Here is a 27,457-nt window from a genome sequence, read left to right on the forward strand (position 1 = left end):
AGCATTTTTTATAAAATAATTTTTTTTAAAATATAACCACAACAGTTATCACAATACCAAACACACTCATTTGTATAGATGCAATAACCCAAACTGTGTGGTGTAATGTAATCCAACTCGAAAATAGAAATTATCAGAACAAAGGACAACATTTTCTTATGGAAAGACCTGCAAACGAGGAGAGAACACACACAAAATTTTATGGTGTTCACAGGGTAATTATTAGTATTTACTTGATAAGAAAGAAGATTGATATAACAAAGTAAATAAAAAACCACATTTAATTTTATATTGATTATTACAGCTTCAAGTATCATTAGATTTTTCGTACAATATAAATAATTTATGTGAGAATTGTGCGCGCACTTCACATCTCAAGTAATTAGCGCAAGTCAGCCATCCAAGTCTAATATAAATATCAAACAAGTCCTAAGCCACAATTTCTTACAATTTAATCACCTATTATAAATCCCTAGTTACGTCTACAACGATAGTTGGTTGAGAAAAATTATTAAGTTGGGTAAAAATATAAATAAATAACTGTATTCCAAATGGTAAGACTCCTTATTTCCTTGTTTCATTTTACAAAAATAAAAAGGAAAATCTTTGAATGCAATCAAAAGAAGAAAAACAAGGGGAAAATGCTGCATCTTTTAAAATTAGAAATTAAATTGATATTGATAAGATATTATATAAATTGATAAAAATAATATTGAATAAATTAAATTTAAAATTATTGGGAAAAAATACGCCTTTCATTTAAAAAATTTTAATTTTAATTTTTTAGTATTTAAATTTTAGCTTTTTTATATTTTTTCCATTCGCTAAATTTACACATTCTTTTTATATATTTTTGATTTTATAAAATACCATACATAAATTTTTATATAAATTTTTTTCATATATATATATATATATATTGACACATATTTTCAATACATTACACCTAGTATAATAAAATTAGACAAAAATACAAAAACTTTATAGGATTTATTTGATATAATATCATAATTTTAATGACTAAATAATCATCAATTTAAATTTTATTATCTTAATTTTAATTAATAAAAATAAATATAAGATAATACAAATTTAAGTATAATCACTGGAGGGGTGTGTTACTGTTCTCTTATATGAAAGCACATAGATACTTCTTTTGCAAGTTGAAGTCTGCTGGTATGATTATGGACTGGTTTGAAATATAAATAATAACGTAAGGACTGCTTTGTAGTTAGTTTATTGATTAGGCACCTAACTGGCCTTTTCAACATGGCATGTAACATCGTAAGTCGACGTTAATTACGATCTGATTTTCAATTCTCTCACTGCTAATTTCGTGAAGAATGAATCAGAGACGAAATGCATCATCTAAATCACAACCCACTAAACCCTTAATAACCAAAAACCCTGATATCTCCAAACAAAAAGGATACAAATCCCAGAAGTCAAATTTCTTTTCGTCTGAAAAGAATATCTTTACACTCTGTTTGGCATTCCGAATTGCCAATTCGCTGTTGATTCAAACCTATTTCAATCCAGATGAGCACTGGCAAGCCCTTGAAGTTGCCCATCGAATTGTTTTTGGGTAAATACTCTCATTCTCTATTCAATTTGGGAACTGCCCTTTTCTTTTGGTCAAATATTAGTGCAATTAGGTAAAGCTTTAAACTTTATGCTATTTTGGAAGCGCTATTTTGGTTTTTCGGCATTCAAGTTGAATTTTGAAAGTACCCTTTTGCTCTTTATAGCTGAAGTAAGTGTTTGAGTTTTGAAGTCATAAACTTTATTCGTTTTGTTTCATATAGAAACAAAGTTTAGAGAAAGTTCTGATTTTGGTTTGGAAGTAGTGAAAGTGGTATAAAGGAAGTTGTGATAACTAAAATGTGTTTAAAATGGCAGGTATGGTCATCTGACATGGGAATGGAGGAAGGGGATTCGTAGCTATTTCCATCCGTTGGTGTTTGCAGTGCTGTACAAAGTTCTTGCACTGTTTGGTCTTGATACTCCATGGTTCATGGTAAATATAGCTTTCGGTTTGTTTTCATGATTAATATGATTTTTATTATTTCGGTACTGTTTTCTTTGTTAAGTTTGAATAAGATACATTTTTGTGAAGCAATCTTCAAGGGATAATCACGGTTATTTCAAATTCGTTTGTGAGATTTTAGGCATCGAGTGGTTTGAACTACCATTTTCTGTAATGCATATTGTAACAGGTTTGAGGGTTAAACTAGACTCAATAGGAAGTAAGATGAAGGCCATTCAATATTTTGATGACCCCTGCCATCATGAAGTGATCATGGATTTAAATTAGAAATGTATTGTTCTTTAAAATGTTGAAAACTAAAGGAATTAGGGTGTGATTAGTATAAAACTCTAAAAGAATTTTTTCCTGGCAAGTCTGTGAGGTGGAGAAGGGTCTGGTATGCTGTTGTACACTTTTTTTGACCTTGGTGAACTTGAGGACCGTAGGAAAATTATATTTGAATGCTTGAAGCTTCTCATGAAATAGAAGATTATTATTATTATTATTATTTGAAGGAGATGGTGAAACCCGTGTGATTTTTATCCTGAAGCTATTTATGGTGCATCATAACAACGGTTGAAGAGTTAGACATGGTGACTACCAACATTTTTATAGGATTTAATGTGGTTGTGCATTAAGCCCATGATTGTTAGGACAGAGTTGCTGGAGAAATTATCATGCAACAATTTGTTTCAAATAATCAGTAATGTTTAACAATCTCTTACTGTTCCTGATTAACTTTAACTATCTCTAATTGCATGCTTGAAGTCTGAGACTGTAATGCTATTGAGTTAATTAATAAATTGAATCTAACTTTTACCAAATAAATGCACGCTCTCATGATATGAAGAGTTGTGTAAAAATGGGTAGCTTTTCTTCTTTTCATATTCATTTTTAAACAAACAACAGGTGCTTGTAATAATGGTGCTTGTCTGTTGCATTTTGAATCGGTATTCAGCAGTTGTCAATGTATTTCTCATGTCTGATGCTTTGTAGGCACACGCACCACGGTTGCTGCAAGCCCTGTTTTCTGCAGTTGGTGATTTATATTTCTACAGACTTTCAAATGCTATCTTTGGCAATTTTGTGGCAAAATGGGCAGTATCCTTTTTCTTTTTCTTTCAGATTAAACTTTGACAAATAAATGAAATGTTTTGTTTTCATTTTAAACTTGAAACTGCTGGTCTCTTATTATTGTGGGTAACGATCATGCTTGTGAAAGATGATGGACTTAACCATTACAGCTTTTTTCTCAATTGGCAAACTGGTTCATGTTTTTCTGCTTCAACCGTACATTGTCAAATAGTTTGGAAACAGTTCTTACGCTGGTTGGATTATACTACTGGCCCTGCATGAGAGCTTCTCCCAGCAAAGCTCCCCTGGTTTTAAGGAAGTGGGGTTTGGCTATAGCAGCATTAGCTTGTGCAATCCGGCCAACAAGTGCTATTACATGGGTCTATGTTGGCCTTCTTGAGCTGGCTGTAACACGTGATAGATTAAAATTCCTTATTCTGGAGGTGGTCCCCATTGGGTAGGTCGTGTTTCTTTCCTCATTTCCTCTTGTCTAGAATTCATTAACACGCTACATATAATTTTCTTATGTCTTTAACAATTATTTTTTCCCTGCTTGTAATTTTATTAATTTGATTTTGTGGCATGACTAGTCATGATCCAAATGTTTTGAAATTAAATACAAGTAATATGAGGAAGTTATGATTTGATGATTGCAACATTTAACATAGAAATAGGGTGATGTCAGAAACCTAGTTGTTGAAACTTGATTTCTGTGCTGGAATAAGGGAGAGGGATTTTATTTTTTAATGGCTGGTTCATCTCAGTTTTGCTTGTAATGCATGAACATGAAAGTAATTTCTCTAGAAAGACTTAGATTGTAATTACTGGTGCACTTTATGTCTGCAAATCCATCTAATTGGTTTATGAGTCTCTTCTCATAGGCTGTGAAAATTGCCAATGCCTCCAGTTTCTATTTCTTGAATTTATCATCTAAATCACTGAGGACTTTTCTGATAATCTGCCTGACCCTTGACAATGCTCTCTGATGCATACAATAGGTGTTGAGCATTACACATTCTAGCTATTTTGCGTGCATTTATTAATTCACATATCCAGGCTCCTTAAGAGATAGTATGGAGCTTTGCTCCAATTGCTTGCGAATCTTGGAGATGACACAGCCAGTCACATCTGCCAGTGGATAGTTGTTCAATGTCAAAAGGAGGCCACTCAACATGCCTTACTGGGGTGCAACACTTAGAGTCCTGGTTGCTACCATTTAGACATAGGTTTAAGACATTTTGTTCAATTGCCATTAGTGTTACCACTACTGATGCAATTGCCTTTACTTGCTACCATTAGCTGTTAGCAAATAAAACTCATGGATTTAATGAATATTTGATCTTGAGAAGCTACCTGTAATTGTCATTTTTATGGTTGGTCAATAGCCAGCTATCTCTAGCAAAAATATTACCCTCTCTTCTAGCATTGAGGAAACATGCCATGCTTCCTTTGAGATATTCTTAACAATGGAGTTGAATGAACATCATAAAAATACACTTTAAAATATTTTTCTTGTTCAATTGAATTGTATCAAATGCCCTGACATTTCACAATTCAAGACATGGTTTTTTGGAAAATGCTGCATCAGTTTCAGAACTTAATATTTGGTTTCTGTTTAGTTAGTTACTTCCTTGTTAGTTTTCTTGCATTTGGTGAGCTGCCTTGTTTGGAACTTTTGAGGGGATTAATAATCCCTTCTAATGCCACACTAAATGTAGCTGGATTAAACCTACTTCTTGACAATAGCAAGGAAGGGGAAAACAATGCATTGAATTGCAGTTAGTGCTTTAGAATACAGTGTAAATTGCACGGATTCATCTTCTCAATTTTTTTGCTCTAATTTCTATTCTGTATGGTTATACTGTTGTTTTACTTACAATTTTGTCTATCATCAGGGCTTTGGTGCTTGGGCTTTCATGTTTATTGGATCGTTTGATGTATGGCTCATGGGTCATTGTACCCCTTAATTTTCTCAAGTTCAATTTTCTTTCATCTGGTGGAGATTATTACGGAACTCACAAGTGGCACTGGTACTTCTCCCAAGGATTTACAGTCATGCTCTTCACATTCTTACCATTTTCAATTGCTGGCAGCATAAAGTCTAAATGCTGGAAGCTCTCTGGACTCATTGCATGGGTTTTAATTGTTTACAGTATTCAGGGTCATAAAGAATTCAGGTACTCTCTATTTGGCATTTTCTCCTTTTCTTTTTCTCTGTGTCCTTGTTTTGTATGGAAACCGATTGGCTCATGTTTCTACATTAGCTTATCCTCTAATAAACTGAGTTACAGGTTTGTGTTGCCTATGCTCCCGATAGCTTTGATGTTCTCTGGATATTCGTTATCTGTTATGGAAAAATCTGATTCTGATACTAGAAGAAAAGGTTCTCCTAACAGTCACATGAAAAGGCCCTCAAAAGTGGGATTTGCCATCTTTGTCTTGCTTGCCACTAACATTCCGATGGCCTTGTACATGAGCTTGGTTCATCAGGTATGTGAGATACCTCATCAACTTTACCAAATACAAAGCTGATCAGAAGCCTTGTCAGCTTCAACAGCTGAGCTTTTAATGTGGCTTATTGCTATGATGTTATTTCTGTTTTTTCTTTTTGGTTATTTTATCATCTCAAATTTAGTTGAGAAATAAAATGGGAAAATGCTATCTATCAACCCTGAGAAAGAAAAAAAGAATGAATGGTAGGGAGCTCTCAAAGAAAAAGGTTCATATTAGTACCCTTTTTCCCCCTTGTAATCTTCTGTTGATCTTACTTGTGATTATGCTAGACAGAGAGGAACTGAGGATGTCATGATTTATCTATCCAAAGAAGCGCAAAATGAGAAAGTAAAGGGTATCCTGTTTCTAATGCCCTGCCATGCCACTCCTTACTACTCCACACTGCATTATGATCTGCCAATGCGAATTCTGGATTGTTCTCCAAGGTTTGGAGTTTAGCAATTTGGTTAAGAGTATATTTCTTGAAATGCTATTGTTAATAGTTCTTAATTATGGTCTGATATCTCATTCAACAGTGAAGAGAAAGGAATCCCAGATGAGTCAGACCACTTCATGATGGATCCTGTTAGTTTTGTATCCACACTGATGACAAACGGGTCTTTGCCTAGTCATGTTGTATTATTTGATTCTGAGGAGAAGTTGTTAAGAGATTTTCTGATTTCACATTCTTTCACAGAGGTACATGCAGAACCTATGTCAATATATAGTTTTGCTTTCAGTGTTACCATATCTTCTTTGTAGCTAAGTTTAAAATATAATGGCAGATAACAAGGTTTTTCCATGCCCATTTCAAGGTGGACCGTGATCTTCAAGCATCAGTGGTTGTATATGCTTTGGCTAACTAGTGGTAATTGTTCTATTTTTTGTGCAGTCAGTCATATCCAATTCACAGGTTTCTGATAATTTTGTCCGTTTTCTTTCCCAAGATTAATTTGTTGTAGAAATACTTCTTTGTCACTTTTGATCTATGGAACATACTTCCTCACTTGAAGGGAATTTTTGTAGTTGGTATGGCGTACATTATTGATATGTTCTTATTTTAAAATTTATGTAGTGATTGTCATTGTCATACCACAGTGCCATGATGTTTTGAAGAAACATTATCCTAACGCATCATCATGATCCTTGATTGGTATCACTTAGAAGTTAACAATTGAGAAGTGCTAAATCAACAGTCGAATTATGTGGGGAGACAGCACAGGTAAAAACATAATTTTTGCATTTTAAGCAACTTTATTCATGTGCCAATTTCTTGCAAGCTCCTGTGGTTAAGAAAAGAGGATTTGTAATAATTGTTTCCTTTCAGCAAAGACCTTCTGATTTCAACTAGTCTTGATCTCTGCTACCTCAATTGGAAGTTTGTTAATTCTATAATGACTTGAAGTCACATTTGTGGTGACTTCATTACATAATCCGAAGTGAAATCAGGAAAAAAAATATCACGGTCCTTTCCTTTAGGTAAAACGTTAAATATTCATTGACGAGAATGGGAATTGATTTTTATTTGTGGCATTATTCAAAGCAGTGTGAATGTGGATTCTGTGATGTGTCTAATCAGTTAGGAGTTAGCACAGCTCTATAGATTTTAAGATAAATGCCGTTATTTCATCTGTCAATCTTGAAACAGTGAACTCCAAATAAAATGCCAATAGTTTCTCCTATGCAAGTTGGCCTACTTGACTCAGTATAGCTCACATTCTTTGAATCTCCACTATTTTTTCCATGAAAGCTTGAGTTGCATTTTGCCCATATTGATCATCTCATGGCAGCCCTGAAAACCTATGTCAAGTCTTGTTGGTGGGTGGAGTTGAATGAGCCCATTTGCAGCTAGATTAGGTTCCTAAAGAGAGGGGAAAAAAAAAAAGCTGTGCAAGGACCACATCTTGGAACAGGAGGTTCATGAATGTAATTGCAAGCATAGGCTCTACAGTTATGGGTCAGTTTATTTTATATAGGTGTCAATTTTCTTAAGAAAAGTTGGATTTGTTAAATTTACTGTACACCTATTATGGTAGCAAGAAATAAACCAGCCAGCATCACTGAGACTCTCTGGCTGGAGTGGGATGTAGACAATTTACAGTAGAACAAAGATTTATTTGTCGGTTGGTTTGGTCGGTTTAAACTGACGATGTGCTCTGTATCACAACTTCATTGTTTACATGGAGAAACGGAAATGAAATAGAATTTCAGAACGAGAAATGAGAATGAGAGGTAAGCTAGAATTACAGAAGCATCCATACCAAATAAAGTACAAAGTGGTCTTCTCAACTTGTTCCTCGAAAGGTCCTTTACATGAGATATTCCTTGAAGGCCCTTGCCTTCTGGTCTCTCCAAATATTCCTTCCACAGTTCCACTCAACCCGTAAGCAGATGGAATAACAGTAACCATAGCTGAGCATTATTACTTCAAAGGGATTTTGAGTATATTAGATGCTTAAATTGAAGTGGTTTAAGCAGCCTCATAGATGGTCGAGGCAAGTTTTATTTTGATAATTTAACATGAACCAGGACTTGTATGACTCGTATGAGAACACTCACAGCATCAGTGGGGAATATTAAAACCTTTCTACAGAAATAAAATTGTGTTTATAAGTCAACTTCAATGTGAGAATTTTAATTCATGTGATTGTTTGCCACGCTTTCTTGTCTATTGCACTAACTGCCTAAAATAGTGTCTGGAGGCAAGCAAAATCAAATACGCTCCGTGAAGTTTACTGGCATTTTCTATTTGTGATTTTTAGGAACAAAAGCTTAGAGTTTGTTTAAAAAGTGTAAATAGAAATCACAACATGACAAAATGTAATGGACCTCGACAAGCTTTGCTCCATATCTCCCCCATATTCCCTTACACTATTGTCCCAAGTGAGTGAAGCTCATCTATATAAACCTGCTTTATCCCTTAGGTCTTAAAGTCTCACAAATATCTTGACCTTTAGGATTTCTTTCATGACTAGATGTGCTTGCTAGTTATCCATGAATAGAAGAGACATGAACGTGAGAAGGGGCCATTTGATAGCCAAAAAGAAGGTGAAGTTGGTTAAATTTTCTTTGAAAAGAAATATTTCTACTTTGCAGAAAATGATTCCTGGTTGTGAAGAGGCTGATGTTGAAACTTTGTTTCAGAAGTCTATTGATCATATTATGAAACTAAAATTGCAAGTCCATATTCTTAAGTGTCTTCTACAGGTTTATGAGATTAATTAGATTGAGTTTCTTCGTGGCGTTGGCATCTCAGCACCTATATAAAATGTAAGTGCCAATTCCATGTGTAACATCAAGTTATTAGTCTGCCTAGTCATGTTGTATCCTTCACAAATTCAGCTTTTAGATGCCACTTGCCAGTGTAATTTCTGTCAGACACTTGTTCTTAAAGTTTGTGGACATCATAATAAACTGCAATAGCACTTGTTCCAACTTCTTTGTTACTATGGTGAATCAAGTTATGTTTTGTTGGTTATGCTTGTGTAAGTTCAAGAAAGCAAGATCACCCATGTCGTTTGAGATATTTAGTTGATTCACTCAAAGAATCGGGGCATGTCAAGAGATCAATTAGAAACCCATCTTCCCATTCCAGCTAGCCATTCTTATTTTTCTTTTAGGCTTGTTAGTTTCTATCTCTGACCCAAGTATAAATCTGTTCTTCCCTCTTCAAAGCCCCATAGCCCCCATCTCCTCCACTCCAAAACTTTTCTCACTGTTTTCGAAAGCTAGTCTTTGCCCTTGCTTTTCAGTAGCTAAATGATCAAAGTCCATCATGCCCATGCCTTTCAGCCCTATGAGGGACATATTGCTTTAATCAATATGAGAAGCTTTAAGACATGCAAAGACATTATCTCTACCATTACCCCCCTCTAAATCATGACCTGCAATCACTTCATATTTTTCAATCATATCTGGTGTGCTTTTACGCATGATTTATCTACAGCGTTTATGATGTTTCTCATGTATCTTGTTTTGATCCACCATGACATGATTATTATTTTGGTATCAAGTTCTGGTTGCAAAATTATTACCTAAGATAGACCATAAGACAGCTATGTTCTTCTCTGATTAATCGCTTACACCATTTGAATAACAATGTTTTGGACATACAATACCTTAGATTATGATATCCCTGAAACAGTTTTTATTTATATGTATTAAACAAAAAATATAATGTAATTGATAATAATTACATAGTAAAAGTACAAAATATGCAAATCGACCTGGCACAACAGAGTAGATTAGCAGCTTCAGTGTTCATAGAATTGAAGCCCATAGTTTGCATAAGAAGTAGAGAGCATGATCATGTGATTAATGGTTGTGGCCCATGTCTTGTAACGATGATAATCATCCCCCATATCTATCTTGATTATCCCCATATTGGTTGTTAACACGATAAGATAACATGTATGATCAGTCTCTCGATCAGCTTCTGAATCTTTGTACAACTCAGCATGCAAGTCCAGTACAATACCTGAAGCATGTTTATGGTACTCATAATGGTTAATTCTCTGTTCTGTATTTAGAAGAAAACTTAGTGCTACATGTACTATTTAAGATAAAGTAATTAAAAGGAAAAATGGAGAGCCGGAATAGTATAACCTACTTTCCTTCTTGCCTTTCAGGATATTGAGCTTCCTCAACTTAAGAATAACCTGTATAATTAATTCAAGGATCAATCAATGGTTAAGATTACACCAGAGAAAAAATTACATAAACTTCTAGTTTAAAGAAATGTTATGGATGATTGACTATTTAATCTCAACTGTCCATGCATGATGATGTCTTGTGAACTTTGATGAGTTCTGATGATTAATGCATTGCAGAATCTGAAATAAGACTAGAATATTAGTCAAACCTTGGCTTTGCTGCTAAGGATGATAGACACAGATCTCACCCTGAAATTTCCTGTTTACACAAAAAATTATAATCAAGCAAAATACCAAATGATACTATTTAAACTAGCTAACATTCCAATAGTGACTTCTCCATCAACATACCATCAGGTGTTTCAACATGGAGCTCTGTTCCATTGGCAAGTACTGATCTACACTTCTCAAAGTCAAAATCAATTTCATTGTTATCCTCTAAAGGGAGAACTGGTGCGTTTAGTCTGCTCTTGCATCCTGTTCTTGCTTTAAGGGTAGCAGCTCCTTTCAATGCTATAAACAATTGTAACCAAAAGCACACAACTAGGGAAGTAAGTGAACAAAACTCTATGGGTTAGCATATTATTGTTGCCATGGCCCAATTGTGAGGCCAATCTAGTTATGTAAACCCAAGAACCCAATTATAGCTCTATTTGCCAAAAAAAGAAAAATTCTTTCTATTATCAAGTGAATTAAAAGCACTCCTCATGTTTCTACACAAAAATAATTGAAGGAACTTACAGGTTGTTGCAGCAGCTGTGAGTGTTACTATGTCACTTGCATTTGTGCCACTCATGGCTGAACCTATGACACTGCTAAGCTGCTCTCTCTTTGCCCCCATTGCTTCTGCGACTTGTGCGCATTTAGCTGCAACCAAAGCAGCAGCAGAGGCTATGGCAGCCTCCTTGGCAGTGCTGGATTCATCTTTCTTAGAGTTCTCAGCAGCAATTGCAGCTAAGGCAGCAGCTACTCCTGCTACTGATATAGCTGCATGTACTTCAGCTTTTTGTAGCCTCTCTTCTTCTTTTCGCTTCAGCTTTATCTCTTTCAACCATTTCTTTATTGAAATGGTCTTAAAGGGCAGTATGTTTTTCCATGGGAACTGCATTAAGAATTGTTTAGATTAAGTTCTTTTGTATGTGTTTTTATAGCTTAAAAAAAAACCTTTAGTTAATGAGAACAAGATTATGCACCCATTTCTTGCGGAAACAACTGTTGTAGTTCAGTTCAGGATGCATTGCTTGTTGCATCCATATCCATGACTGTAAGCAAAACACCGAAGAAATAAAGCAATGAATTTGGTGTGGATAAATTCAACTAAATGATAAACATTGATCATAACCACTATACTATTGCTGTGGTGTGCCTACCTTCATATCATTGGATTTCCATGGTGGCAGAGACTTGAAGGCATCATCCATTTTGACACTCTTGTCCATCTTCTGCAAGGTAAACAAATAAACCTTCATTCATGTCCTTTGCTCCAATAACATTCAAATCATAAAACACTACAAACATAGAAACTGCTACAAATTGACTCACCGAGAAAGGAGGTTTCATGACGTCGCAATCGAGTTTCTTGATTGGATTATCTAGGAGAATAATCGGCTGGTTTTGCAAGTCTGGTTGGAGAGCTTGAACAGCAAAGTTGCACCAAGTGCTCGAAAGAAAATCCAATGTCTCAGGATGTGCCTCAGAGGGAGATGGCTTTATAATTGAATCCATGTATGCGATTAGGAGCTATGGACTGTATTTGTGTTTAACTGGAGGTGATAAAACTAACAGCAGATTGAGGGAAGGCTCAACTAAGTCTCAGATAGAAGCAAGTCTTGACATGCATGGATGCTAAATAGACTATGCCTAAATCCCTATCATGTCAATATTGTGATGAGGGTTCTAAACATATGGCCCATACACATGCTTAATTTATTGGATAGAACAGAGCTGCAAAATGTCCTCCTTAAATCATCACCATTGGTGTGATTGACCCATATGAGAGATCAGATTCAAATGGGAAATTATGAATCTATGGGGAAACAATGGCCTTAAAAGGTTAGTGCTGGCAGGCACAGCTTGTTGCTGTCCTCGTATGCAGATCCTAAAGTTCATCAAAAAAGGGTTTTAGACAGATGAGATATTACAGTTGGAAAGGTTAACTGGATGTTTATGAATATGTAAACATGGAGCTGGGAACAAGGGACCTACTAGGTATAACAAGAGTTTCTAGATAATAATAGATTTAGATTGGAGAGGGTTCCTTCAAGATTTGATGATAGAGAACACATGCTACCACTGTAGAAGCATTAATGCTTGTATAATAAATTATACATACAAAAAAGGTATCGAGAGGTCCATTTCCTTTTGTATCATTAAATGAAAACCATAAACTCAAGCTAAGCACGAAGAATAGGTTTGATGAGGGAAGTGATATGTGACTGCTTCGAGCTGTCCAGGGCCACCATGTTAGTCTTTTCGAGCTAGTGTTTAGTATGGTAGTAGTGATTGTTTTTTATTTTGAAATGGATGCAAATAATATTTTTTTTTATTTTAAAATTTATTTTTAACATCAACACTATCTAAAAACATTAAAAAAATTAATTTCAAGTAATTTTTTAAATTTAATTTGTTGTGAAACACGGTTTCCACCGAAAAACAAACATTTCCTTTAAGGCTATAGTCATAACAAGCCATAAAAGTTAAGAGAGTAGGATGCAAGAATTGGGAGGCATTATTATAACCAAGCATGCAGTCTAGGGCCAACATTGCTAAAAAGGATGTAGACAAGTATGATTGATGTTAACCACAATAAAGCTACAAAGACATGCATCAATAGTGAAGCTAGACATTCTCTGATTATAATATTGGTCGGATGATTAACAAGTTGTTAAACGACGAGGTTTAGGGTTTAGCTTTTTGTATTAAAAAGGGTTTTATGAAAATTAGTTGAGTAGCTTTTTATGGGTTCGATTATCTCTCAAAATGGCTATGGGGTCACCAATATTATTCTGCTTTGATGATGGATTACTGGACTTTGCAGAGGTTTTTTTTTAATTTATTTATTGAAAGTGTGCTCATTAGACTCATGTGACAAGCGAATAATTTGAGTGCTCGTGATCACTCGTGGTTCTTAATTAAATGTTGAGTGTGTGATTAACAAAAGCTAAGCACCGATGTGAGACTAGGGGCAATGTACTCCTCTCTTGATTTTCTTGGAAGGTTACTAAAGATTATATTTAAGAGCATAAAGATTAATGTTCGGATTCTGATTTAAAGTTTCGGCCAAAGTGGGATAAATAATTATTCAGCTTCTTGCATCTTAATCCTCGAAGACATTAATGTCGAACTGGGGATCTTTGGCATGTAAATTTGTACTGATAAATCACTACGCTACAGAGGCTTAGAGGAAGTTATAGCGAGTTTAATCTTGTTTTGTAAATTAAATTATTAGTAGGTGACTAATGGTAAAAATTTGAGACTAAAAGGTTTGTTCCTTTTGATTTCAGGTTCGAGCCCTGTGGTTGCTAATATGATGGTCATTAGAGATTTATATGGTCGTTAACTTCAGAACTTGTAAGATTAGTCGAGATGCACGCGAGTTAACTTGAACAACCTTGTTAATAATAAAAAAAAGTGTTTAATATATGTTTTTTTTTGTAACTGTTGATCATATCAACAGTAGGATTCGAGAATTATTTCTCGTCCAAGTTTAGGTTTTATCCTAAATTCTTAAGCTTAGGTTATCATGCGGCTAGTTTGCAAACCTTGCAATTCAAGGTTACTTTTAGATCAATCGAACATAATCTTAAAATAAAGTAGGGGGTGATATTTCGGATTCTTTTCAATTTTACAATTTCTGTTCATGATTAGGAAAGCCTATTTGAGGGGAATAGAAGCACGCGTTACATTTAGTTGAATATAATTATTCAACTTTTTATTTTATTCAATTTTAGAATCGATCCAAATTAAACGCTAGGTCATCAAATTTCTTGGATTTAGCCATCGGATCAAGTTAAGTTTAAAAAATATTCATTTAATTTGTTTATTTGAATCATCTAGAGCCAATCAAATTAATAAATATCATTAATATTTTCTTGGAAGTAATACATGATAGCACTCGTTTTTTTTTTTTTTTTTGCAATTTTGTATTATTTAAGAGTAGTTGATAAGTTTGATGAATATATTCTTTTAAATATATCATACCAATATAGGGGATATATACTTATGATCAATGAAAAAAGAATTTAGCATAAGTTTATATATATCATAATTGATTTTTAACTCCACATTAAAAAAAAATAAAATAAATTTGAGAAGTGAAACACCAATCTAATAAAGAAATAAGGATTGAAATTAAAAAAAATACTAGAGTTTAATTTCATCTCCAAAATAAATTGTGAATTTAAATAAAAGAGGAAATTAAGAGAAAAATAGAGAAAAATATAAGAATTTGAAAAATATATATATATATGTGGTGAAGGTCCTATAAATAGAGGAATAAGCAGTGCAAAAAAATTTTCTGGAACAAAACTAAAGAGAACCGAGAGACAAAAAAAAATCATATGTGGAGAGAAAATTTGAGAGATCCTAGAAAATCTTTGCTTTAGCATAAACAACCTTTTATCTAAAATTAACTCCATGACTAGTTAGGTTGTATTTTTTTATTTTTACTCTTAGTTCGTCAAGACGTCCCCTAAAACAATATATAAAAATATCCTTTATTGTTCAATATAAAAGTAATATAAAAATTTGTTTTCCATAAACGGCACAGTAAAATATATTCGTGAAAATCCAGGATAAAAAAAAAATCTCCAGTCTCTGCTCTCCGGGCAGATAAGTTATCACTGTGAGCCTGGCTTTATATGATGAGGTCCTTTCTTTGAAGTGTGACCCAAATCCTTATTAGGTCGATGTGATTGGCCCAAAGTTGCTCTGTCTGTGCCTGGTGAAGTTGAGAGCAGGCTCTAATGTTCTTGTAATCAAACTCGAACTCATGCTCAAACCCAAATTTGGACTGAACTTTCTGACCACAAAAATCATAACCTATCTGATAAGAAAAGGTTATATAGACACAATTTGGACAAAAACCAAAAGGCCCGGGGGGGGGGGGGGGGGGGTGTTGGGGGTGGGGTTCAAGAACCTGAAAGTGTTCTTGCGGTGGGACTATCAATGGAGTCTGGTGGCGGAGGCAGCGTGCTACAGACAAACCATCCCGAGCCTGGTCTTTGGCTCGTTGCCTTTGTCTCACCCTACGTAAAACCTAAGTGATATACTATAATACCATGTATTTCTTCCTTGACACAACAGATAACAACTAGCCCCCAACCCTACGGATTCTATGATCAATACAACGAAGGAAATGGCTAAACATGGATACTTTCCAGCTTAGTCCAGATTTTCAAGGCTCATAATAATTTGTGCAGGGGCATCAAATCAGAAATCTAGCTGTAGGTCGCTTTCCTTTGTGCATAAACTTATTTCTCAAATGGAAAATGCCAGTAGCGTTATTATTTACTTTAGGGTTGCTGGTCTCCCTTCTTAGTAAAGACAATCGACTCTCTGTCCATGATGGTACACGCACACTTTTGCATATTTTAAGACCATTATGACTTCCAAAAATCATGCATGTGTCTGTCATTATATGTAGAGAATGAATTGATTATATATAGCTGGCCAGCAACATTAGACGGAAATGGTCAAATTTAATTAGATGGGACATAATTAATTGGCCAACCAACTCGTCGTTACATCTAGGGAAGGCAGAGAGGACTTACTGCTCTCTTCTTGTTTTGTTAGCCATCTTCATCTGGGCAAAATTTGGATAGCCTCCTAATTGTAGTACAACTATTTTATTAGGAGTTGTGATCATAACCCTATCTTCAATCTTCTTAAGAGTTATAATCATGAAATTAATTTATCCTCGATAATTCACTATTAAAACAATCAGGATATTACAGATGGGGAAACATAAATACATGGCCGGACTGTATATAGACATCCCACTAAACCGGTGCTTCTTACAATGATGTTTGATTTTGATCATGAATGGTAATAACAATGGAAACTGGTATGGATTACCATTTTCTTACTCCGATGTTAACAACAAATCAAAGGAAACTGCAACCCGTTTCAGTCCCCGTCTTTGCTTTAGCTTCATGGCATTTTGAAGCCTCTCTTACTTGTCTTTTATCTTTGTTTCCTTTGGCCAATTCTCTCGTTTCGGACATTGTACCATCTTTAATTTTAATAGAATTACTAGAACAGTATTAAGGTTTGCCAGTTATAAAACCTTGGAAAATGCTAAACTATAATACATCTTTTATGGTTCATGTTGATCACCAATGGAGACTGATCACTTTTATGATAGTTGACCAGATCATGAGATCAGTCCCGTGTTTCCATAAATGTTAATAAGCAAGGATTAGGCTTTGCATGTAACAACCAGTTTGAAATATTTTATAGGCCACACACACACACATATAAATTCATGGATACGGTTGTGTGTGTGCGTGTATATATAACATATATCTGCATCATCATGGACTACAATTTATGAATTCTTACATCTTAAAATCTTTGCTGCTGTCACCATCAAAGAAATATAGTATATGCAGGGTGTTGCACGGGTATGGTAATTTGGCCTTTCTTTGTTATCTTGTGTCAACACCAACTTTCCCTCCTACATGCCTCAATAATGCAAGATCATCGCACGTCCTTAACCAAAATAAGCAAACAAGAACCAAACAGCTAGCGGTCTACGCAATACTTCATACGGTAAGATATCAGTTTGAGTGACAACAGAGAGTATGTACCAAGCTAGTTCCCTTTACTGAAGGACAAACACAAGAACACTATCAAAAGACAATCAAAGTAGAATTTCAAGCAACAATTCAAGTACTACTCGTTTAGTGGAAGTTCCTTCTTTGGATTATTTTATTCTTTCCCTTCTTTTCTTTTTGTGGATGAAATATGGGTTGTTAATGAATTTCCTCATCTAGTCATGTTCTAGAACGTAATTTGTAAGCCTTAATTTGTTTGCATATTGAGCACATCCCATATATCTTGGACAACAAAATGAAAAGAAGAAACATCATCAGTACAAGGGGAAATAGAAAATGCTCAGTGCAATATTGCTGGCTACCAATAATTAAGTTTTAGAAATTTGTGCACACACTTCCGGAATCTTGCTCATCATTTTAATGTAAATTAAAACTAAGACTAGCTAGTGGAGGCGAGGGAAACAAAAGGTTTGATTGATTTAATAAATATGGTTCATCTGTACATGCCTTGCTACCTATTAGCACCTCCTGATTTTTATTATATCTAGTCTTGCAAGGGAAAAGGAAGAAGAAGAAGAAATAAGAAATAGAAGATCTAGAATTTATAGAAAGTAGCTACTTTTCCATCGATGTTCCTATTTATCATTGACTAGCTCAGTAGCCTTAGCAAGAGTTCTCATGACATCAACCTGAGCTCGAAGTGATTCTATGTAGTCTAGGGTTTCTTCAATCAGAGAGATATCATCCATAAATTCCCCTCCAGGTAGAAGACTCTTCAATACTTGTGCTCTTCTATTTACCATCCTTTTAGCAATAGATTTAGCAAGAACAACTTGCGGTTCACTCTTTCTTACTCTTTTAATGCAGCAACTCCTCTTCAAGATTTTCTTGCATCTAACCATCTTGTTGTCCATGACCAATCCAATTGACGCTTTCTTTAGCCTCTCATTCTCAGTAGCTAACATGTGCTGAACAAGGATTTTATTATCATCATGTTTTGAAGCATTGGCAATGAGTGCACGACTCCAACAAGTCCTTCCATCTCTAGTAGAAGCTAAGGCAATGTCTGCTGATAGCTGTATTGCCTTCTTTCTCTCCAAGATGCTCATGTTCTGCTTCCCAGAACCACATACTTGGAGACCCAAAATCCATTTCTTGAGAAATTGTTGCTTGAGTGAACTAGGATCGCGCATTCTGCATAAGATAAGACTGTACAAGAAGAATTTGAAAGAGATGTGAGCACAGGAAAAGAAATGTTACAAGCTCTATAGCTTCAGTCTAGCAGCTAGTTTGGTCAGTTATCTGGCTTTATACTTTTCTTAATATTTTCTTCCAACAATTTTTCTCAACCAAAGAGAGGATCCATAGCATAGAATTGAAGAAGTAAATATATTTCCAAATTAAGAAAGGAAGAATGGGAAAAGATTTAAAGAGCGAGTGAGCATAAGTTAATAAGATCAGAGGAATCACGAGAGGGTGAAGGCGGACATTTATTTCAAAAAATAAATGGGAATTTATGCACTTTCATGGATCTATCTAGTCATGGGAACTACATGATGCATTGTTGGAGCAAGATATATAATGATGTGAAGCATACCTTTGTTGTATAGAACAAGAGCACAGAAAATCATGAGAATTAAGTAAGACAAGTTGCAGAATGATGCAATTCTACGATCCAAGAAAGTGTGTCTCAGAATCCTAGAATGATGTAAGAGAGAGAGAATGAGGAGGAAGAAGAACGTGAAGGAAGAAGAAAGTGAAGCCACCCCATTTATTTGCTCAAAGGAAAAGCAGCAGTGGGCCTTTAAGAGAGAAAGACACAGCACATGCAGGCACATGGTGTCCATGGCCCACCACAGAAACCCTAGAACTAGAAGATGTAAACAAGAAATTGGCCCTAAGATATAAATTAGTCCCTATAGTCTTGCAAAGTTAATTGGATAATCCCCCTGGTCTTACGAATCATTGAATAAGAAGTTTGAATAAAAAAAGAAAAGAAAAGGGAGAAAGCAGTTAGACGAACAATTCTTTATTATATATGCTTAGCAGAAATTATTGTTTCTAGACTGGCATTGGAACTTGTATTCATACAAAGTACTTGTGTTAATATCTAGGATTCAGAAAGGAAAGAAGTACTTCGGACAAAGATTGAGTAAAAAGCATTTAGAATTCATGAGTTGTCGTCCTTCAAGACTTTATACAAAATTAAGATCATCCCAAAGTATATGTATAAATCGTTCTTTATTTCTATTTTCTTTATTTAGCATTCGGATGCTTTATGATCTTGAATTAAACAGAAAGCATTTTCCTATTCCCAATTACTATTTTAAAATTCTAATTACTCATAAGAAATTCCCAATTAACATTTTTAGGTTGGACTTTTCAACTACGTTAATAATTTCAAACCTCTTTTGCAGGTCTGTCCAAGCTAGCTAGGACGTGTTCCACGACCAAATATGTGATATGAAATGTAAATTAATGGTAGAAATCTCAATAATGTTGCAAAAATATATTTTACCAGTCGAATTAAATTAATCGTTTTAAATTATTATTATTATTATTATTATAGGTGTGTGGTTATTTTACACATGCTTTTATTAATTTTTCAAAATCCTAAAATTAATAATCAAATAAGTTTTTAATTGTTTTGAAATTTATAATATTTAAATTAATAATTTTTAAAAAATAAATCAGTACTTAACTAGTTGTGTTATACCTTTTAAAATTTATTATTATTATTATTATTTTAATTTTGGGGCTTCGAGGTACAAGGAATTGCAATGCGAGGATGTTGATTTGGGGGGAGGAATTGGCAGGATCCGGAAAACATGGCAATGCTGAGAGGGAGAAAACTAAAAAGGACCCACATAAGAGAAATTTTATGGCATGGGGTTCGGCTTTGGACAGAGAATAGAGAGAGAATAAATTTCTCACATGGTCTCCACATGGGATTTTAAAAGGATGGTCTTGTGTAGGCTCTCTCAAAGTACAATCTTCTTCAATTATTAAATTCATATATATATATATATACATGCATATATATACATAGCATATAAGCGTGTTCACAATATGGTATGGTATGATATAATCTGGTTTTAGTCAAAAAAATCTAATTAGATTAGAGTTTTTACCGTCTAAAAATTTTAACCCGAACCAAATTTAAAACTAGTTCAAATTAAACTAATGGGATGTTCAAGTTAGATTTTTGCTTGGAAGACTGAAACCCAATGTTTTTTAAATGTTTTTATTATTTGGGTTTTTAATGGGCTTACTTGGCTTTAACAATTTCTTTTTAACTTAGGTTTTTTAGGTTTAATTAACAAATGTTTTGTACTGGACTTTCTAAACCAAACCATCTCAACTCCTTCCAACTTATACCGCTGAAACTCATTAACTTCAAATAAAAATTTAAAACTTGAACTCCATTTAGCCTTTTAATGTCTATATATTTAGCAAGCTATTTATTTGTCCATCTTTTAATAACCAAGATTCTGAATATATATTAGTATCATCACAATGATCAAAAGTTCAAGCTTTTTAATTAAATCCTCAATAACTTTAAGCAAACATTCAAATTAGTCACAATCTTTATCAGGGTGTTATGTCGCTAGCTAGAAACCACACTAAAAAATTACATTGCCTTTTATTCATTGCTTTTGTTGCTATGATTTCCATGTTCCGAAAACATCTGTTGGCGTAAGAGTAAAATTACAAGGCTTCAGAAAGTGGAGGCTCTTGTTGCAACATCTTCAGCTAGTTTCTGATAAACAGGAGTCGCAACACGCGATGCAGCTCCAAAAGAAGTTTACTGCCTGAATATGTCAATTGCTAAGATAAAACAAACTTATATTCTATATTACTATCTTTATTTTGTTAATTAAAACCAAGAAATCCCATTAAGATAGTTTCACAGGCACTGAATCTTTTCATTATACAGCAAGAAAACAAGATTTGGTATTGAATGCTATGGTTTTTTGAACATTAGAAAGAGATTGGCAGATAGAGCAAATCAAAGAATGTAGCCAACAAAGATTACAATTTTGGATGAGCTTAAACCCATATGAAATACAAATTAAAAACCTTGCCCGGGTAGGGAAGCCTCTTCATTCCCATCATAACATATATAGCTGGGATTCCTCTTTCCAGAGTAAATTGTATTTGAGCTTCATTCTCATTTTTAGAAGTGGTTTTGAGAGCTCCCTGAAACTTAAATATAAGAAACTTTTTAGAGAAAATGCAATAATATTTTAGAGAAAGATTTGAAAATAAATATAAAGTAAAAAATAAAGATTATAATTTTTATAGAGTTTGAAGGATTCATGTGGTATTATATAACCTATGAGTCTTTTTATTTTATAAAAAGGATGAGTTAAAATGCAATTTATCCTGATAACATTAGTGAGGAAAAATATCTCTAACATATATATTAATAAGGAATAAATATTTCTTATATAAATATTAATGTGATAGAAATATGGTAAATACTTGAGATATTTTTTATACACTATCACTTATACAACAACATTAATGTTGATGGAAATATGGTAAGTCTTTAGAAGGTTTTTATACACTTAAAAATAAAGAAAAAATATGATCTAAAATATAGCTAATCCTTTGGGAGCTGAGCTTTTCCTTTAAGTTGAGCCTATGACGTTGGTCTCTTTCCTAGTATTAGGCTATTTTCAAAGGTGAGCCCATGGTGTTCGTCTCTTCCCCGGTGTTAGGCTATTTCCAAGGCTGAGCCAATGGATGTTGGGTTTTTTTAGTCTAAGCTTATAAGGGCTAGACTCTTCCTTTAAGTTGAGTTCATGGAATAAAGTTCTTCCCAAGACTAAGCCCATGAGTTTGGACAAGTCTAGATGTGTGGGCATAAGTTGATAGGCCCACACATCTATACTTATTTTTAAAGGCCCAATGCTTGGCTGCATATACCTGCACGCTTCATCTATTTTTTTTTATTTTCTTTTTCCAACAATTTAAATGTTATTTTTTTAAAATTAATTAATTAAAAATATATTTTTTATATTATTTAATTAAATTCTTAAATAAATTTAAAATATTTTTAATATTATTATATTTAATGGTGTTTTATTTTTAATGTTTTTCAAATAAGAGTGTAGAGTTTAAAAAATAAAAAAATAAAAGTGTTCTTTTTTGTATAACCCATTATAATCATTTTATTTTATTTTTTTGCTATGAGCATCAATTTTTGCTATCACATTATGATAGTTTTTTTAAAAAATATTAAGTTATTAAACTTGGTTAGGTCTATAACTTAAATTAGTAGTTTGATAGATTAATATATATTGACCAAAATTGCTTCGAGATTTTATTGTCTCAATATTTATAAAAAAAAAATGACTTGTGAAATATTTTTTAAAATCAAGTAGAGTTTTTGACTAGTCTTCCCACTAGTTTTTGGATCAATTATCTTTATTTATATTTGTTTCTCAACTTTATAACCTATTATATGGTTAATGTTAAAAAAAATTTTATAACATTTATTTATGTTTAATTTTTTAAATCTATTTAATGAATATATTCATTGGATTTTGAATTCATTATTAATCTTTTTATTTTCTAAAAAAATTATTAGCTATACTTGATTTTATTTTTTTTTTACATTGGAATCTTTATTTATTCAACCCGAAATTTTCGCGGATAACTGATGCTTGGTTGGTACCATGTTAAAAGAAAACAAAGTCGGGAAAGTAGAGGAAAAACCAAACCGTCTTAGGCAACATAGAATGCGGCAATAATCACCGTAGGTTTTATTAAATACAATAGGCCGGTTGTAAAATCTATACAAAGAGTTTATGTAGTCTTTTAAATAAGCAGCCACATATATATACAATGCCGATAGCTGTCACCATTTGTTTTTGTGTTTGTAAAGTAATTTTTTTTTATTTTAAATTAATATTTTTTTGATATTTTTATATCATTTTGATATACTAAAATAAAAAATAATTTTTTTTAAAAAATATATTATTTTAATATATTTTCGAATAAAAAACACTTTAAAAAGTAACTGTAACAACACTTTCAAACACCCAAATATACTTACTTAATTATAGTCCACTCTTTATATATATATTTGCATTATAGACTCAATCTTAATTAATTTGTTTTATATTTTTTTTTTCTGTTTTTAATATAGATTACTAATCTTTCCACGTAAGATCCATTATTAACAAAACTCTAAAAGAGGTGGGGAAAGTACTGTAATTTTACCCACGTCTTTTATGCATCAGGGTTTCACTGTGCAGTGCACAGTGAAACTCTTAGCTGTTTTTTTTTTTTTTAATTTTTTTTTAATGTTTACTTTTTTTCTATTTAGTTATCAAGCTTTCATGACATGGATCCCGGGTTTGACGGGTTAGCTCAGTTAATTCTAGGTTAACCCGTCAATTTTTTTTTTCTATTTAATTATCAAACTTTCACAACACGAATCTAAGGTTTGACGGGTTAACCTGAATTAAAGGGTTAACCCAATAAAAGGCTGATGCCTTTTGTTTGTTTTCCTTTTTGATTAATTTTTTTTGGTTTAATTTAGTTTGTTAATGTTCAATTTTTTTCTATTTAGTTATCAAACTTTCATGACACGGATCTCGGATTTGACGGGTAACCTAGTTTGATGAGTTAGCCCAGTTAATTTTGGGTAACCCGTCAATTTTTTTTTTCTATTTAGTTATCAAACTTTCACGACATGAATCCAAGGTTTGACATGTTAACTTGGTTTACAAGTTTTACCCAGTTAATTTATATTTTTTATTTTCCTTTTTCTTCATTAGTTTTTTTTTTCTTTCTATTAGTTTTTTTTTTTAATTAATCTATTTAATTATCACATTTTTATGACATGACCTTGCAGCCAGACCCACATCCAAGGTTATTGGGTCTGGTATTGCAGCCAGACCCTCTTAAACTTGGGTCATGCAAGTTTAATGTTATTATTAATATTTTAAATATTACTTTTGGGTTAGTCGTTGCAGTCAAACTCAAGACTCTTGGGTATAGCTTTGCAGAAAGACCTAACACTTTTAGATCTTAGCTTTTTTTTGATATTTTTTTATGCAAAAAAATATTAACCTACGGCATTGCGCGGGTCATGTAACTAGTTAATTAGAAAAACAGTAATTTTTAACAAAAAAAAAAAAAAGAAGGTAATATTCATGCCCTTAGGAATTACATAGAGTGTCTTAAAAAAAACAAAAAAAAAAAAAAAAAAAAAAAAAAAAAACGTCTTTTTTATGGGGTGGGACCAAAATGGAAAAATGATTGCTTCGTCATTTGGCTTATAGAGAAGAAAAACGAGAGGCTGGAGAGGCGCATGCGTTTGCCCTTTGCCTTTGTTCCCCGGAAGTCCCTCACCTTGTCTTCCAAACAAACAGCTTGTTCAATTTCCCTTTCTCTCTGTCTATCTTTCAGACAGACACTCACACTTGTTGAGGTGAATGTGTAGCTTAGCTTAATTTGAGGGATTTCTTTATCATCTGCACTAGTGGTAGTGGGCTCCATTGTCAAATAATAAAAACTATTACAATTCCAGTTTGAAATCCTATTGAATTTAAAAAAAAAAAAAATCTTGAATTTAACAAATACAAGAGAATTATTTGGTATTGTTATTAAATTTATCTTAGTGGATCACCTTATTATAGTGAGTCAATCTTAAATCCTTTCGACTTGAATTATTACCTAGCCCAAATTTAAAAAGTTTGAAGATGAATTTTTTTTTATTTAAAAAAAGATGAAATTGACAAGAGAAAAATTCAGATTCAGATTTTTGCCTAACTCAAGGTTAAAATTAAAACTTTGGGAATAAAATTGAGAGAAAATAGATGGAATTGAAAAAAAAAAATATCTTTTGATTTTATTCCTTACCTAACCTGAGTTTAAAATTAAATTATGTGAAAGTTACCTTGATGTGACTCAATCAACTTAGTGCAACTTGCTGAATTAGTAAGAAAAGTATGAGGATAAAGTATTTTTTTCAAAAAAGAATTAAATTAAAGAAAAAAATCTCTTAACTTGTCTCTTTGTCTAGCATGAGTTTAAAATTAAACTTTGCAGGAGTTGCCCCGATATAACTCAGTTGACTTGGCTGATCTAAAGGCAATCCAAATGACTATTAAAAAAATATAAGGATAAATTGAGGGAAAAAAAAAAGAAATTTAAAGGAAAAAATTGGGAAAAAAAAAAAAAAAAGAGGAGCTTCATTGTTCACATGAAGAATGAAGCTCCACAAAATAGGCTAATTCTTTTAGTAGAGAAAGGTAATTTCTAATATTTTTCTAATTTTTTTTATTTTTTAATTTGGATATTATACATTTATTATTTATTCATATAAATTAAACAAGTTATACAATGAAATACCTTTCCTCAAAAGCATATTGTTTTTTTCTCTACTACTACTACATTACTTTTTTATACTTGATATCAAAAGTGTTATCTTTGATTGGTGTTTTAGCCAAAACTTTCTATTATACATCCAATGAGTCATAAATCTTTACATTGAATTAGCAAGCATTAATTTTCTATCAAGTAAGTTGGTCATCTTCTATCAACCTATCATGGTTATTTTATTAAAAGTTTCTAGAAGTTATACCATGGTGATAAGATTATAATAAAAGATCCTAATGATATTCTCGTATATAAAAAGTTAGTTGTATGATTATGTGTGTATATCTTTTTAAATAGAATTGATATAGAGTAAGAACAAATTCAATGTGAGATTCTTAAAAAGGACATAATAATGGATTTTGAAGAAACTTATACATTTATACATCATGATGTTAATCGCAGAACAACATTAATGAGGAATATGTTCATCTAAAGTCAATTGTCATAATGGTTTATTGAACAACATTGAAAAAGGAACTTAATCATCCAGAGTCAATTATCATAGTGCTTTGCTAGTCAAACTTCAATAAGGGTAAATTAATCTACAATCTAAGTGAACATCTAGCTCACTAAATCATGAACCTTATCAAGATTGGTCATATAATTCACAAACTTGTTGTTATGAAGTAGGAGTTGTAAGATCAAAGTGTTTGTGTACACATTATATTGAAACTTGACATATTAAGTCACAATGTTATGGGTTGATTAGATATTTGGAATGGTGGGATCCTACTCAGGCACCTAGCAATTAAATTCTAAACCAAATCACCATGCCTTTGTTGTTATAGCCAAATAAATTGTTGTCATCGGACCTTTTTCTAGAGAATTCTCAACCTTGATCACGACTTTAAGTAACCTAGGTAAAACTTTTAAAGTTTATGCACCTAATCATAATAATTGTGCACCAAATCACCATACCTTTGTTGTTACAACAAAATAAGTTGTTGTCATCAAACCTTTTCCTAGAAAATCCTCAACCTTGATCGTGACTTTAGGTAACCTAGGTAAAACTTTTAAAGTTTATGCACCTAAACATAATAATTGTGAATGGATAATTGATTTAGGTGCTATAGATTATTTAACCTATCATATTATATTGAAACCTGACATACTAAGTCACGATGTTATTTACCCTTGATGTAAATTTCATTATATATATATATTATTTTGTCCCTAAATCCAATTCAGAAGGAGAGTATGAGTGAATTACAACTCTTTAGACACTTTAGATTTGCATAATTAATCATTCATAGATTTGATCATTTATTAATTATTATTATTCAATTCATATACTCTCATGATAAAGAACATATGAATGCCATCATTCATATCTTACACTATTTAGATCTAAATCAATCACAAAATATGACTCTTATTAGCCTAACTTTTCTTGTCAAAAATTGACCAAAACCTATCATGTACCTCTCATTTATCTCTCTTACACATGAGCTTGATATATATTATAAATTATATAAGATTAGATATTGCTGAGTTGGTGAAAAAACTAAGTAGATCTATAGATAATTTATGGTTGGACAATTAAAAGTCTATAAATATAGTACTCAAATATTTGATATATATTTTAGACTATGAGTTACACTATATTAGATACTCGACAATATTTAAGAGTTATGGTGATGCAAATTGGATATCTGACACTACGAACTCAAAATCCACTAGTTTATATATTTTCACACTCAATAGAGTAGTTCAGTATTGGAAATCATCTAATTAAACTTGTATTACAAGATCATCAATCAAACTAGAGTTTATTATTTTTTAAAAAACTAGAGAGGAAGTTGAATTACTTTAAAATTTCTTAAAGGATGTAAGTTAAAACAGCACTCGCACACTTGTCTCAACTTAGGCTTTGATTTAAGTTAATTGTAAAATAATTTTTTTGTTAAGAATTTTTTTTCCAACTTATGAGCAATTATTTGTCTAGAGTCATTGAATATGTCAAGTTTTCAAATTTGTCTTGTCTGATTTGTTATCATCCTATTTAGTTCATAGAGAGTTTTGCTTAAAGTCTTAAACAT

The 27,457-nt window shown here is 32.7% G+C and overlaps 2 protein-coding genes and 1 non-coding gene across 7 annotated transcripts; 1 reads left to right on the forward strand and 2 right to left on the reverse strand.

Annotated features, from left to right (window-relative positions):
• Positions 1 to 1,294: 1,294 nt before the first annotated feature.
• LOC118034242 (mannosyltransferase APTG1) lies at positions 1,295 to 11,119 on the forward strand. 5 transcript variants are annotated; one of them, XR_004684993.2, is made up of 11 exons: positions 1,295 to 1,585; positions 1,900 to 2,017; positions 3,023 to 3,127; positions 3,271 to 3,557; positions 4,996 to 5,277; positions 5,392 to 5,590; positions 5,888 to 6,039; positions 6,130 to 6,292; positions 6,379 to 6,461; positions 6,669 to 6,815; positions 10,989 to 11,119. XR_004684993.2 is itself a non-coding variant. In XM_035039478.2 (10 exons), the coding sequence occupies exons 1-9, from the start codon at positions 1,344 to 1,346 to the stop codon at positions 6,457 to 6,459; spliced, it is 1,629 nt and encodes a 542-aa protein (XP_034895369.1). In that variant the 5' UTR covers positions 1,295 to 1,343; the 3' UTR covers positions 6,460 to 6,461; positions 6,669 to 8,583. The 5 variants fall into 5 exon arrangements, 2 of the variants coding, with proteins under 2 accessions (XP_034895369.1, XP_073262426.1); XR_012168684.1 differs by lacking the exon at positions 10,989 to 11,119 and adding an exon at positions 6,921 to 8,583; XR_012168685.1 differs by lacking the exon at positions 10,989 to 11,119 and adding an exon at positions 6,926 to 8,583.
• Positions 9,682 to 12,698, reverse strand: LOC118034243 (uncharacterized). Its single transcript, XM_035039479.2, has 8 exons — positions 11,788 to 12,698; positions 11,616 to 11,687; positions 11,439 to 11,507; positions 10,987 to 11,347; positions 10,597 to 10,758; positions 10,455 to 10,504; positions 10,203 to 10,251; positions 9,682 to 10,070 (listed from the first exon to the last, which is right to left on the reverse strand). Exons 1-8 carry the CDS (start codon positions 11,968 to 11,970, stop codon positions 9,847 to 9,849), a joined length of 1,170 nt encoding a protein of 389 aa, XP_034895370.1. The 5' UTR covers positions 11,971 to 12,698; the 3' UTR covers positions 9,682 to 9,846.
• Positions 12,699 to 17,472: 4,774 nt separating this feature from the next.
• Positions 17,473 to 18,885, reverse strand: LOC118034241 (uncharacterized). The gene is made up of 2 exons (XR_012168717.1): positions 18,619 to 18,885; positions 17,473 to 18,230 (listed from the first exon to the last, which is right to left on the reverse strand). It is a non-coding gene; the product is annotated as an uncharacterized protein (transcript).
• Between the last annotated feature and the right edge of the window lie 8,572 nt (positions 18,886 to 27,457).

This window comes from Populus alba, chromosome 18, assembly GCF_005239225.2.
Source record: "Populus alba chromosome 18, ASM523922v2, whole genome shotgun sequence".
Classification (NCBI taxonomy): domain Eukaryota; kingdom Viridiplantae; phylum Streptophyta; class Magnoliopsida; order Malpighiales; family Salicaceae; genus Populus; species Populus alba.